At 45.5% G+C, this 13,851-nt stretch overlaps 1 protein-coding gene across 3 annotated transcripts in view; it reads right to left on the reverse strand.

Annotated features, from left to right (window-relative positions):
• AOAH (acyloxyacyl hydrolase) overlaps positions 1–13,851 on the reverse strand; it is a 167,431-nt gene that overhangs the window by 98,662 nt on the left and 54,918 nt on the right. For all 3 annotated transcript variants that reach the window (XM_047094876.1, XM_047094877.1, XM_047094875.1), the window contains exons 6-7: positions 10,023–10,082; positions 4,797–4,867 (exon numbers count right to left, since the gene is read on the reverse strand). In XM_047094876.1, the coding sequence (XP_046950832.1) occupies positions 4,797–4,867; positions 10,023–10,082 (131 nt within the window). The remainder of the gene's footprint in view (positions 1–4,796; positions 4,868–10,022; positions 10,083–13,851) is intronic.

Raw genomic sequence — 13,851 nt, forward strand, 5'->3', positions numbered from 1 at the left:
TCACTTTTCTTAAAATCCGGAAAATTCTGAATTTCCGATCACATCTGGCTCCAAGGTTTTAGATATGACATTGTTTGACGCTCACTAACATTACCTGTGCAAAACTGTATCTAAATTTGATACTTCATATATCCTTACAGGTGTCTAGTTGTATGCTGGAACACTCATTCATTCATTCATTCCATATTCATTCATTCATTCATTCATCCCACAGGCATTTTTGGAATCTCTGCTGTGCACCAGACATGATACCAGATATTAGGGGAGAATATATTTCCAGAAGAGCTTAATGATGGGTAGGAGTAAACAATGCATCAATAGATAACTACAGTATGATGGAGAAAATGCTATAAAGTGTTGTGCACCAAAAGGGAAAACACTTCTAATACTATACAAGGGAGGAAGGGATCTTAAGTTGAGATTTAAAGGATGAGAAAGCATTTTCAAAGCATGTAATTGGGTGAAGAATGTTCTAGCAGAGACGTAGTACAACATAGCAGAGTTCTAGAAGAAAAGTCATAGGAAGCCTCTTAACATAGTTCTGGGTTCTGAAATTAGACTCTCTGGGTTTGAATCCCAGGTCTGCTCTCTACTTGCTATATAACCTTAGACAGATCATTTCATCTTTTGTACCTGTGTTTCCTCATTTGTAAAATGGGGCCAGGATCCGTGTCTGCTTCCTAGAGCTGTGGTAAAGACCAAGTGAGTGGTCCGTGTGAAGCGTGAAGATCCATGCCAAGGATGTGGTAAACACTCACAAAACATGAGCTCTTTTTGTTATTTTGTGCAGTGGTAACAGTTATTCCAAGGATAGTTTCTAGGGCTGGGCAAACAGGAGTCAGGCATCTGCTCTTATGACATTTTAGTTTCTGGAGCCATCTCAAATCCAATCCATGGACCCTCTTCAGGTTTTCAGATTTCCAGGGACACAATATTCTACCCAATGGTCTTGTTGGCTGGAGCAGCTAATCACCCACTCGGGGACGAATGTAAAATATATTTCCAATAGAGCCATTGCTCATTACTGCCATTTGTTGAGCTAGCAGGCTTGATCCAGTGAGCAACTGTAATTGCAGGTGAATATTATTCATTACATAATAGAGTAGCTATTCAAGTTCAAACTCCCTAAAAGCATTTCATGAAACTGGGGCATTACAACAAAAGCAAACTAGGGAGAAAAAAAGTTTCCACATGTAGCTGCCTCACAACTGAGTCCCAGGCAGCACTCCAGGGCTGGGAATGGGTCTGTTTCATATGCATGTGGCTGCATTACACGCATCCCTGCAAGATGAAATGAGAGCAGAGAAAACCAGGAAAGAATACACCATGGCTCACCTTGGTCGTGGGGATGGGGACTGACATGGTTGGAAGGAGTAGGTCATGGGGAAGAAGGAACAACTAAAAAAGGCAAGGAAAATAATGATGAACTACAGGGAATTAACATAGGATAGGATAGTCTGTCCATGTTTACGTGAAATGATCCATAGGCGGGTTAATGCATATGGAAATTAAATACAAAGAAGAGATTATTAAGAGGGGACTCTCTTGACTTGCCATTGTTACAATAAAAAATAGTATGTAGGCACTGTCAATGCTGACCAGAACAAAACAAAACGAAAACAACAAAAAACTTGATTGTCCCCATGGTAGGTAGTAGTCTGGTATCTTACACAATAAAATAGTGTCTTTTCTTGACTTATGCCCTACTAATTGCAAAGCACTGTGGTAAGTACAAGGATAAAAGTTTTGCTGAGAATGGTGTCCCTGATCTCCAGGAGCTGTGGGTATGTGGGAATCTGATGGGAAGCTGCAGTACCAGAGCTTGATGCAGGAGCAGGCACCAGTGAGTTCAGGGTACTAAGGGTGAGCCTAACGTCTAGTAGCAGAGCTGGAGAACTTCCCACGGTGGAGATACCTCACTGTATTTGGCAGGCATTAGACCAAACAGGATGCGGGCGGGAGAGGCACAGAACAGGAAGGCATTCCTACAGGAAGGGATTCTATCAAAGGATTATCTAGTAGAAGACACATAGGTCTTGTCTCTACCACCTGCTCACTGTGCTTAGTGGGTCAGACACTCAGTGTGCTAGAACCTACTTGCTCATCTAAAAGTAGGGCTAAGAGTCAAGGGACAGACAATTGGGTGGCTCTGAGAATGGCCTTTGCAATCAGGCTGCCGATTCAAAGGTCAGATTTATTTATTACTAGCTCCATGACCTTGGGAAAAAGACTTTACCTCTTTAGATAGGGGACAATAATACCATCTGCCTTGTAAAGTTGCATTGACAAGAGTTCCTGGTGCACAGACCTTACTGTCCAGTTATCCAACTTTCAGTTATTGTTATTACTGAGCCACAGGTTGTTTTGAAGAATAAATGAGGCTGCATTTAAATGTGCTTTGTAAACCATAAAGCACTGAATAAATTGTGTTCTGGTGCAAATTATATTCAAAGCACAATGATTTTTAGAAAGAAAATGCACCCTGCTTTTGCTTTTTCATAAAAGAAAAATTTCCCTTTTAAATTGGGCCAGGAAAATCCCTGGCCACAGATGCTCTTGAATTCAATTTTTCAAAGGTGGTTCAATTGAAGAGTTGTCACTTTGGGTCCTGCTGGCCCACGTTTGACATAGAAAATGCAATGATGCCTTCAGCAAGAAGGGGACAGGTGTCTCAATTCAGCAAGAGCTAGGCATGATGAAATGACTGGGGACCTGGGGAGCTGGCTGCATCTCAGCCTTCCAGCATTTTCTTTCATGTCTTCTATTTCCCCTCCACTGCCCACGTCCTGGTGCTGTGTCCACCCCTATTCATGAAAAGTCATGTTGATACTGTTTCTGGGACCCAGGCCAGCACTTTGCACAGCTGGCTTGCAGGAGCTCATGTGGGCAGATGAACCAGGAAAAGTTTTTCAACTCTTGGATCTCCAAGAAGCTTTGAATATAGGTCAGAAGATAGTTTTGTCCTCTCCTGGGGAACTTTCACAGCAGAGGGAAGACGTTTAGTGGATGTAGCTGCCATGAAACTCATGAGATGAAGGATGGAGAAATGTAGGAAAAGTGCCTCTTATTACAGGTTGAATGTTCACAAAGAGTCATGTTGAAATTCTAACCCTGGGTCCCTGTGAATGTGACCTTTGTTTGGAAATAGGGTCTTTGTAGCTATTACGAGTTAAGATGACACCATTAGGCTGGACCCTGATCCAATATGACTGCTGTTCTTATAAAAGGAAAAGGTGGACAAACAGGGGAGATGGCCATGTAGGCTGGAGGCAGAGATTGAGTGTTGCACCTGCAAGCGAAGGAACACCAAGGATTTGCCGGCTCCACCGGAAGCTAAGAGGCAAACTGGGGCACCTGGAGGGTTCAGTCCATTAAGCATCCGACTTTGGCTCAGGTCATGATCTCACCATTTCGTAAGTTTGAGCCCCATGATGGTCTCTGTGCTGACAGCTCAGCCTGCTTCAGATTCTGTGTCTTCTTCTCTCTCTGCTCCTCCCCCACTCACACTCTGTCTCTCTCTCAAGAATAAACAGTTAAAAAGTTACCAAAAGAAGAAGCTAAGAGGCAAGGAAGGATCTGACCCAGTATCTCGGAAGCAATCTCAGAGGGAGCAGAGTCTCAGAGTAGTCCCGCCAGCACCTTGCTTTCAGACTTCCAGCCTCGAGAACTGAGAGAGGATACATTTCTGTTGTTCTGAGCCATCCAGTTTTGTAGGTATATTATTACAGCTACCCTAAGAAACTACTGTAGCCTCTCAGTCCAGACGTGCAGCCCAATTCATCTCCAAGCCCTCGCAAGGAGAGCCAGGCAGGACCAGATACACCTGGCTGCCGAGAGAAGCTATCTCTTTAAGACTCAGTGTCCTTCACTGTGAAATGGAATAATAACAATCTCTACTTCGTGGAATTGCGAGGACTGGATACTGAAATGTTTGCAGGCTCCATGTCCAGCGCCTACAGCAACGTCCGTGCACTACGTGACCCTCTTAGCACACCGTTCCATCTGGACAGTGATTCCTATGACACCCAGCACAACCTCAGACTCAGAGTAGAGCTGGGGTATGGGATTTTAAACGGAGACAGGAGGTCGTGGGAATTCGGGACAGTGTTTTTGTTGTTGTTGTTGTTTAAATGTTTAATTTTGAGAGAGAGAGAGCGTAAGCGGGGGAAGAGCAGAGGGAGAGGGGACAGAAGACGTGAAGCGGGCTCTGTGCTGACAGCAGTGAGCCCGACGTGGGGCTTGAACCCACAGACCGTGAAATCATGACCTGAGGCGAAGTCGGATGTTCAACCTACTGAGCTACCTAGATGCCCCAGGGACAGTGTCTTTGTATTTGCAACCCTGTTCAGACACATCTGAGTCAGAGTCTTTAGGTAATAGGTTGCACCCTGTGATAAAACGGTCCCTTTCTAGCCTCATGAGTGCCTTGCACTAAAGATGTTGAGTCCCTTCCATGACGAGTTGCCAGCCTTGACTGTGTCTTACACAGCAAGGAGGGGCTGTCCCCACATGCAGCACGGGTGTGCACCAGGCTGCCCAGAAGTTTCACGGGTCCCAGCCCAGGATAGAAGTCAGGCCTTAAGGTCCAAAGGTAACTACTATGCAGTGTATTTCCGAAATGATTTGTTCAGAGCTCATTTGTCCTTTAGTCTCTGTACAAGTCATGAGCAACAAACACTTTCCCCTTCAGGAAGACGCTTTTAACATCTGGCGATCATTTCAGTCACTGGAAAACAGAGACAACCAAAGATGCCATCTCGTGCCAATACTTGGGGAGATAGAAATAGTATACATACAATTTAATCTTCTGACAGATCTTGGCCAAAAACGGGAGGGAACAAATATCAGCACTGCTTCTGGAATATTTCTGGAGAGAAAAAAAAAGATGACAAAAAAGTTGCTTAGTTCAAGGAATGGCCCCACAACTTGTAAAGGCCTTTCTTCTCCCGCCGGCCCTATAGTCTGGATTTCTGGACCCTCTTTCCTTCAGAAACTGGGCCATTGTATTTAACTTAATTTGCTTCTTGTTTCTGTGCCCACACTCCATATTCACCCCGTCTCTGTGCCTTTGTTCTTGCTGGGGGCTCAGCCTGAAGGCTCCCCCTTCCTCACACAGCCAGCCACTCCTACCTTCACGTATCCTCCACCTCTTCCCTAGAGGATCTGGCCCCTCGTGGTCCATCCCACTTGGGCAACAACATTCCTCTCCCTCCTTGTACTCAAGGGCTTTGGGAAAGGGTTTGAAACAAAGGACATTTTCTAATAGAATAAGCCCAGCCTATTAGGAGAGAAAATAAAGACTAATGGGGAGACGTGGCTTGGGGAGAAGGAAGAAGGAAGTCCCCTTTCCTTGGGGCGGGGGTGGTGGGCAGGAAGTGGGGGCAGGTGAGGTGTGCAGATGAAATTCCTCAAGCTTCCTGAGCAAGGGATTTCAGACAGCAGTTTCCAGAACTCTCTAGCTGTGGGACAAATTAAAAGCCCTGGCTTTTCACTGGGTGGTACTCTTACAGTGATTGTGGTTTCCGTGATGTTTTCCTCAGATGAAAGAAAAAGACAACACGGTAGAAAAGTTAGAAAGTAACGTTTATCAGTGAAGGAGGAGAGATCGTTGATTTTGCCAGCCTACAGAGTCCTTCAGGTGGCTATGAGTTGTATCAATGGTGTTGGTGATATATTAACCCTGGCAGAGGAGAACAAGGCAACCTCCTTTTCACATTATAAATGAAGTTTTTAAGTATCTTTGTGAAGTTTGCCTAACTTTCTAGGATGAGAGAAACAATCCTGATTGGTGCCTCCATCCATATGCACGACACGGAGACAGAAGAGGCTGTCCTTGTCCTCACGGCAGTCACCGTCTAGTGGGGTGGAGGGGTGAGTATCTCAGCTCTTAGCATGCTTTGTGAGGTTTGCAGGGGTCTAGGCATTAACGCGGCTATCTAGGAACCCAGAGGAGGAGGCAGGAGATGAGCCAGAAGTCAAGTAGGAAGGTAGATGTTCTAGGCTTTGTGACCCCAAGTCTGGTCCACAGTCTTGCCACAGGTGCAATGTGTGAGCCCCACCCTGATCTACTGAATTGGAAAGCCTGGGGTGGTTCCCTGGCACCAGTGTTTGCATAGCTTGCACAAGGTCATTCTGGTGCTCGCTTAAGTTTGCGAACCACTGCTCTAGCTCCTGGCTGATGCAAATGTGATCACCAACCAGGAGCATTGACCTTGTCCGGGAACTTTGGGAAATGCAGAGTCTCAGGCCCCACAGCAGAGTCCACATTTCACCATGGTCCCAGGTTACTGGAGCCATCACCGAAGCAGGAGAAGCGTGGCTGCTGGCACAGGGAGCCCCCCACGCAATGCCATGGGAGTATCATCATGCTGGGTGTGGCACCTCGGGGGGCGGCCGAATGTTTCACCCTGGCTGGCATGTAGGGAGCCACGAGGACATGGTGAACCATGGAGGAAGGAGACATTAGGATAAGTCTAGGCTGCTGCACTGTGTGTTATCCTGTGGGGAATTCCTGAAGACATTAAGCAGAGAGATCACATTTGTATTTTGGAAAGATAACTCTGGGGGTGAGAGGGTGTCCTGGAGGAGGTGAGCTGGGGCAGATGGACCTGTTGGCAGATAAACACCCTGAGGCCTGATCCTGGGGTTTCTAATCTCAACACTTCTGCTATTTTGGGCTGAGCAATTCTTTGTTGTGGGGCAGTCCTGTGCCTTGTGGGATGTTTAGCAGTATATCTGGGGTCTAGCCACTAGATGCAAGCAGCCCCCAAATGTCCCCAGATGTTGCCAGATGTTCTCAGGGGAGGGGTGGGGAGGACAAAGTTGCCACTGGTTGGGAACCATGGTTGTAAAGATGAAAGGAGGGGGTGGTTGTGAAAAGGAGGGGTGTTTAGAAGGTTGAGTCCAGAGACCCGGCTGTAGACAGACTGTCAGACAAAAGCCAGCATAAAATTATACTGAAACATCGGTGGCAGTTTGGAAATATAGACACATTCAGAGTTCAAAGGTTGCATTTGAATGTTCGAGCTACATCTTTTAATATTTACTTGAATCTGAAGGCCTTGGTCTAATTAACCTAATGACAAGGTAGATTTTAACACAGATGTAACCAATTCATCAAAAAAAATTATATGGACAGTCTTATAATTATTGCACAAGAGGTAAAATAGGATAAAATGTTATAATTGCACAGCTGTTCACTGTCAGAATTCAACCTGAAGGCTGCAGCTGTCTTTGACATTCATTGGGCAGAAACTCAGTCTAGGATATGGACAATAGATCATGGGGCTTGCCCAGGGACGTCTCCCACCCCCAACCCCACCCTGAACTCCTCCCATTGAGACAGAGGTTTTAATAACCCAGTCCTTTCAGTCCACGATATGGGAAAGACTAACCTCTTCCAATTTACTTGCAAAGAGGAATGAGACAGACACAGAGGGATGTTACTTCTGCAACCCTCCCTTGTAGTGTGCCAGCCCCTTCCTTTCAATTTGAACTTTGCTAGACAGAGGCAAAATGTAGGCTGTGATTGATTCAGCAATGGTTTTAAAGTATTGCATCTGGCTGCACATAATCCCATTTAAGTGAAAGTCTCAATCTGGGCTGTCCCTGGGCACAGGGGTCATGTAGCATCTTCACTTAGCAATCTATTTAAACTGGTTTCTGCTTGTATCTTGAGCTTTTCCACACACCAGGGTGTTAAATGAGTACAGAACAATACACAGGGGTTGAATAAAAAAATGTGGTGACTGGGGTAAACAGAATGCCAAAGGGGAGAGAAAAACTATTCTTGCATACACAGCCAAACTGAAGTTGATTTCTGCATGGTGAAGTACTTTGCAGCCCTTGCCATGTATTATTTTGCTTGGGTTTAATTGCACTGGGGAGGATGATTCTATTAAGTTGGTAGGTTTTCAATCAGGGATGTCATGTACAGCTGCACAGGTCGTGCACTGCACAGTTTTAATATCTACATAGCCTGTGATGTGAATGGTGCTTCCTGAAATTTAGTACTGAGGAGGTCTGGTTGAGAGCTACTGGCATAGTGGAGAAGGTAGGAACTCAGAAGTAGCTAGATATGGATTTAAATGATGGGTTTCTCACTTACTAGCTATATGGAATGAGTGAATTACTTAACATATCTGGTCTTTACTCCTCTCATCTGTAAAATGGGGTTGATAACAAAAATATTATTGATTGTGTATGAATTTTTGTGAGAATTAAATAAATTGATTCCATAACTCAGGTACTCTAAGCCCTTAGATGCTCAGTTTTCTGCCAGCCTCACTGAGATGCAGATGTTTTCTGGAACATCCCCTTCAACAATACTTAACCTCCCCCCAGTCTAACAGACTGCGCTGAAATGACATGCAACCTACTGTGTGCTGCTTTCTGCATCCTAGCTGGGTCTGCAGGTATGTCAGCCATCACAGTGGAATTAATTGCAGCCAATATCATCTGAGCAGTAATTCAGAGACACTTATTTGCATTTTCTGATTCCTTTTTCCTTGATCGCTTAAATCCAGAGGGTAAATACGTTGGAAGAGGTTTTTGAGGAGTTTCGTATTGTTGTTGGGTGAAAAAAAAAAACAAAACTTTTTTTTTTGGCTTTTCACAAGGAATTACTGGAATCCTGGTCCATGGATTTATGCTTGCAACTCTGATGACAGAAATGAAAAATCGTAAAATCCTAATTAGCCTTTGAGCTAATGCCAAGGCAGTTTTTGCTAGTGAAGTTAACAACGCTGGGAGAGTAAGTTTCTAGAGGCATGTTGAGAAGAAGGAAAGAAGAACCGTATTGTTCTCTAGTTTTGTTTAGAGTTCTGAAGGTGGTCAAGGGTTTCATGTGGTGTTTCAATTTCTTGTTCAATGGCTTAAGCAGATTAGCTAAACTGGCTGCTGTTAGCCTTTAATTACTCACTGAATTAAATAATGATTGGCAACACAGACATTGTGATTGATTAGTTGATTATGTAGAAATGCCCGAATAGTGCCATTCACCACGTCTCAGCCTTACATCAAAACCCATCTGCCCCCCATGAGCAGGGTTGCCAGATAAAATATTGCACTGAACATACTTACACTAAAAATTATTCACTGTTTATCTGAAACTCAAATTTAACTGAGCATCCCCTATTTTTATTTGCTAGATCTGGCAAGGCGAGCCGCAAGGGCTTTTCCTCCTCCTTATTTCTGTGTTGCCAAATCAATACCACCTGAGATGTATCGCATCAGGGTGAGTGGCGAGCAAGGTGACGAGGCAGAAGCCAAGGACGAGGGCCGGGCCGCGCCTTCTCATCTCTGATGAATGCTTCCTTATTGCCGGGACGTTCAGCCTCGAGGGAAACCTGGTTCTTTAAAGGTTTTCTTTTCTGCTTCCTTTTCGCGTTGGGGCTGATTTGCATTCAGGGCCTCAGTCCCATACTTGACTCCATGATAAATAGTTTAAACTAAACATGGTATTGATTGAGTGCTTATAAGTTCCAGGCGTGCCACACATCAGCTCTGTTGGTCCTCACACCTATGCTTTGAGAAAGGAACGCTGCTGCTGTCTCTATCTTGCTGACAGGAAAACCGAGGCTCAGCTCGAGGGCAAGTATTTAGGAAGTGGAGGGGCAGGAGGATACAGCCTCCTCCAAAATGGTCTACTGGAGAGCAGCACTCCTCAACTGTGAGTCCCAGAGGACTTTTGGCAAATGCAGGAGACAGTTTTGGTTGTCATGACTGGGGAAGGGCGTCATGGCTGCTGGCATCTAGTGGGTGGGGGGCAGGGATGCTGCTGTGATGTGCAGGAGGGTGCCCACAGCAAAGGCGTAACTAGCCCCAATGTCCGTAGTGCCCAGATTGAGAAACACTACTGCGGAAAAAGGGGGAGGGGCTCACCTTCCTACCTCAACCTCACTGCAACAATGGTGGGAGCGGGCTTGGATCTGGAGTAGCCCCTGGTCTTTGGGGCACACGAGCAGGGGTGGGGGAAGACCAATGCGTCAAGGAGAACAGAGGCACTCTCCTCAGTTGCTTACCAGAGCTGGGGACTTCTTGACAATCTGTCTCGCTTTCTCTAGTGTAAATTTCCATGGCTCCTACAAAAACAAAGTTAGACAACATTACGGCTTGTGTCTCATCTTTCCTTTCTATGTCTTTTCCAAAGTTAGGATCTTTAAAGTCTATAAGTTTGCAGTGAAGAGATTATCCCATACATTTGTGATAAAATAATTCACAAGAAGGCAATTTCATGCTAATAACCATCTTTATTAAGGGATTTGCTCTGTGCCAGATGCCGTGCTAAGTACTTTGCAAACACGGTCTTATTTAATTTCACAACAGCTCTGAGAGAGATGACCTTTTTATAGATGAGGAAATTGAGAAGCAGAAAAGCTAAGAAACTGGCTGATGATCGCAGCGCCAGTGTCTGGAGAGACATAGTCTGAACCTCTGCCTGCTGAGCTACTGATGTCTCTAAGTAACCGATCCTTGGGTCCGGAGGCGCCACGGCAGGAGGTGGCCAACGGTGAACCTGCGTAATGCAAGGTAACACCCCCGTCTCTTGTTCACCTCCTCTTCCTGTTCAACATCCCCGTTTTTTCACCATTTCTAGAGCATCCAAGTGCATCTTCTTAGTTTACATTGCAAGTATAAAGAGTTTGCTAACTGTGACCAGTAACAATTGTTATAGAACTCCATTTTTGTAGACTTGTGGGCAGTTTGGGGGATAAGTAGCCCTGGGGGTGAGGGGTGGGGGGGGGTCTTTGCTCCCAGCACTGCTTCCCAGAGCTTTCATGCTCCCAACACGTCCTGACGCTGCCACAGTCTTCCACATGCTGCTTTCTGTGAGACCTGAGCATGGGTGATGGTTTGCACATCTGGGTTCAAACCCCGGCTCTGCTGTTTATTAGTTGAGCAAGTTATACTCTGAGCCCTCTGGTATCCACAGAGGTCCTTCACATGTAAGAAAGCCCTCTTGTTATCATCTGCAACATGGGAATTGATATCCACCTACCTCATAAGGGTGCTGTGAGGATGATGGGACATCATTCATGTAAAGCCCTAGGCCAGAGCCTTCCCCAGTAATCCCCAGCTCAATAATTGATAAGTTGGTTAGGAAACTTTGGTCTTTCAGCCCTAGATTTCCCCTTATCCTAATCAATAAGGAAGCTGGATTAGGGAAGAGTGTCATGGTTCTTACTGCAGGAAACTGAGGACATTGTCCCTGCATTTAAGCAGAAAGAATAGGTACCAGGAGCACCTGGGTGGCTCAGTCAGTTGAGCATCTGACACTTGGTTTCATCTCAGGTCACGATCTCACAGTTTGTGAGTTCAAGCCCCATCATGGGCTCTGTGCTGACAGCACAAAGCCTAATTGGATTCTCTCCCCACCCCCACTCTCTCTCTGCCCCTACCCCCTCTCAAAATAAATAAATAGCCATTTAAAAAGAAAAAGAAAAAACAGGTACTGGAATGGGACCTTGGAGGTGGCTACCAGCAGGAGAGGCCTCTTGGGAGATGTGACCATTGTTGCTAATGTATGTTCAGGACTTGTGTCCCTGCTTGACTCTGTTGTGGATTCTTCCCTCCTGGGAGACACCTTCTTCCATTACAGAGCTCTGTAGTATTCTGAAGACCTCAGCCATGCTGGGTGAACGTGGGCAGAGGAATGAACGCTCAGTGTGAACTTGGGTTGGAATGGATTTTCCAGCAGGTGCTTCAGGAAGGAAGGTAGCAAAGCCAGCCACAGCACAGCCTCTCCGGGCTGGCTCTGAAACTCTCTCCCTGGCTTCTGCCCCAAATCACACTCCTCCAGCTCAAGTTCAAAGGATGGCAAACCATGGCTCTTGTGTCAGAGGCAGCAGGACCGCTGACATCTAAGAGCGCATGTTAGCTACTTGAGAAAGGAGGCTGCTCTCCAGGTCAGTCTGGTCACCAGGACACTCTCGTACAATGTATGTTTCTTAAAACATTGAAACGCTAACGTGTCGGTTGGTGAACAATTGTGCCCCTGAGCCCTTGAGTGTCTCCACCACAGGTCTGGTTGTTCAGCCTCTCCCTAGGACTCCCTAGACTTCCTTAGGACCAGTTCACAAAGGGTCAGAGTTGTGGTACAGCCTTATTGGCACCTGCAGACTGGGCTCCATCACCACACCCAGCGTCCACTCTGATCGGCTGACAACAGGGACAAAACAGACCATTGAAATCCTCACTTTAAAAACATAGATGCATGAATGCAATTTTGGCTTTTTCTGGAAATTCTGACAAATCCTGGAAACTCTCTGGAAAGTCAGCATCTCGGGCAGAGATCTGATCATCTCGGATACTAGATCTAAGTGCAAGTTTCTGTTGTGGTGCCCTTTCTTGGCTGCTCTCGTTAGCCTAAAAGTCATTCTCTGCAATACTGAAACATGCTGTTGGTGCCCCTCTGCCTTAATTACATGCCCTCTGCTTCTCTGCCTTGGAAATACCTCAAGCCCAGCTCAAGCCTAATACAGTCCTTGCTACATGCTAGGTGCTCAACACATATGGAAATAAAAAGTGAAAGAAAATAGTTATGATATTATGTTAACCCAGGAAAACAGGCTACTAGATTTTACATGCACAGAAAAAAAGTCTTGCAAAGAAATTGGCCATCATACTTGTGAGTGACAACTTTTTCCTTTTGGTTCTTTCTTGTGCTTTCTAAATTTTCAATAATGAGCACAAATTCAGCAATAAATGCTTTGTAAAGAAGAACTCAATATATGTTGCCCTGTTTCTTACTGAAACAAAACAAAAACATGCTTCCAGCATAGAGATGCAGTGAGGACCCTGGAGATCTGGTGGTGAAGAGACATTCCTGCTCTCCCAGAGCTGCCAGTCTGGTGAGGAGACAGACCAGGAATGAGCATTGCAAGTGCAAGGGGCCAGAGAGATGGCCTTGGCAGAATCTTCATAGGACAAGCCGCTTGGATCCCCTTCAGAGACGTAATCTGAGTTTCATCCAGCTCAGTTCTCTGAGGGGATCAATGTGTAGTGAGGGACAAAGACAAGCAATCCAAACAAACAAACAAAAAGCCAAGTGGCAAGTGCTTCACCAAATGCCTCCTGACCCCCTAGTGCTGTGAGTGACGATGCTTCTGGGGTTGCCCCTGGGAGCCCGAGGGCAGGTTCATCTAGACTGGCTCAACCAGAGCACCACTTTCTTCCACAGTTCAAGTGCATAAATGCCAACACAGAAAAGAGACTCTAGATACCAGGCCTGATCTTTTTCCCCCAGAAGAAAATGGATGTAAGGATTCAAAGACATTTGGAAAAGCTCATTTTTTGCTTGTCATTATGATAGGCAAATGGGCAAATTGTTAGCAATGTGCAAATGAAGATAATTGCTATCTCTCCCCGGTAACCTTTCACTGTTGGCAATGTACTGCTTAAGGCATCGTTTCTAAAGTATGAGGACCACTCTTCTGTCCTCTGAAAAATTAAAACTCCAGAATGCAGATGCAACTGTAATTGGGGGTTGGAGAGAGAACTTGGGAATAGATGGTGAGCTGGTTATAAAACTTTGCTGGTTGGAAGCCATACTGGTGTTTATGACTCAGCTAGAGCAATCTTCTGAGGCATGGGCAGATTCTCCATCAACAATGAGGGGCTTGGTTCCGGAGTGCTCATTTGATCCTGAAATTTTTATGGTTAACTCTTTCCAGTTTCTCATTACTTTCTCCCTCTGGTTATAGTGTCCCTCTTATTCCCACTTCAAATTCCCTTCAGGGTCTATTTAACATCCTCATGAGTGGGTTACCGAGGAGGCCCAAGATATAAGCCCTCAGCATGGGAGCTTAGAATCTGAAGAACCATGGATATGTATATTGGATTTCTTTACTT

The sequence above is a fragment of the Lynx rufus genome, unplaced genomic scaffold (assembly GCF_022079265.1).
Source record: "Lynx rufus isolate CCGP_SWC_20201006 ecotype Redwood Valley unplaced genomic scaffold, mLynRuf1.p SCAF_4, whole genome shotgun sequence".
NCBI classification, from domain to species: domain Eukaryota; kingdom Metazoa; phylum Chordata; class Mammalia; order Carnivora; family Felidae; genus Lynx; species Lynx rufus.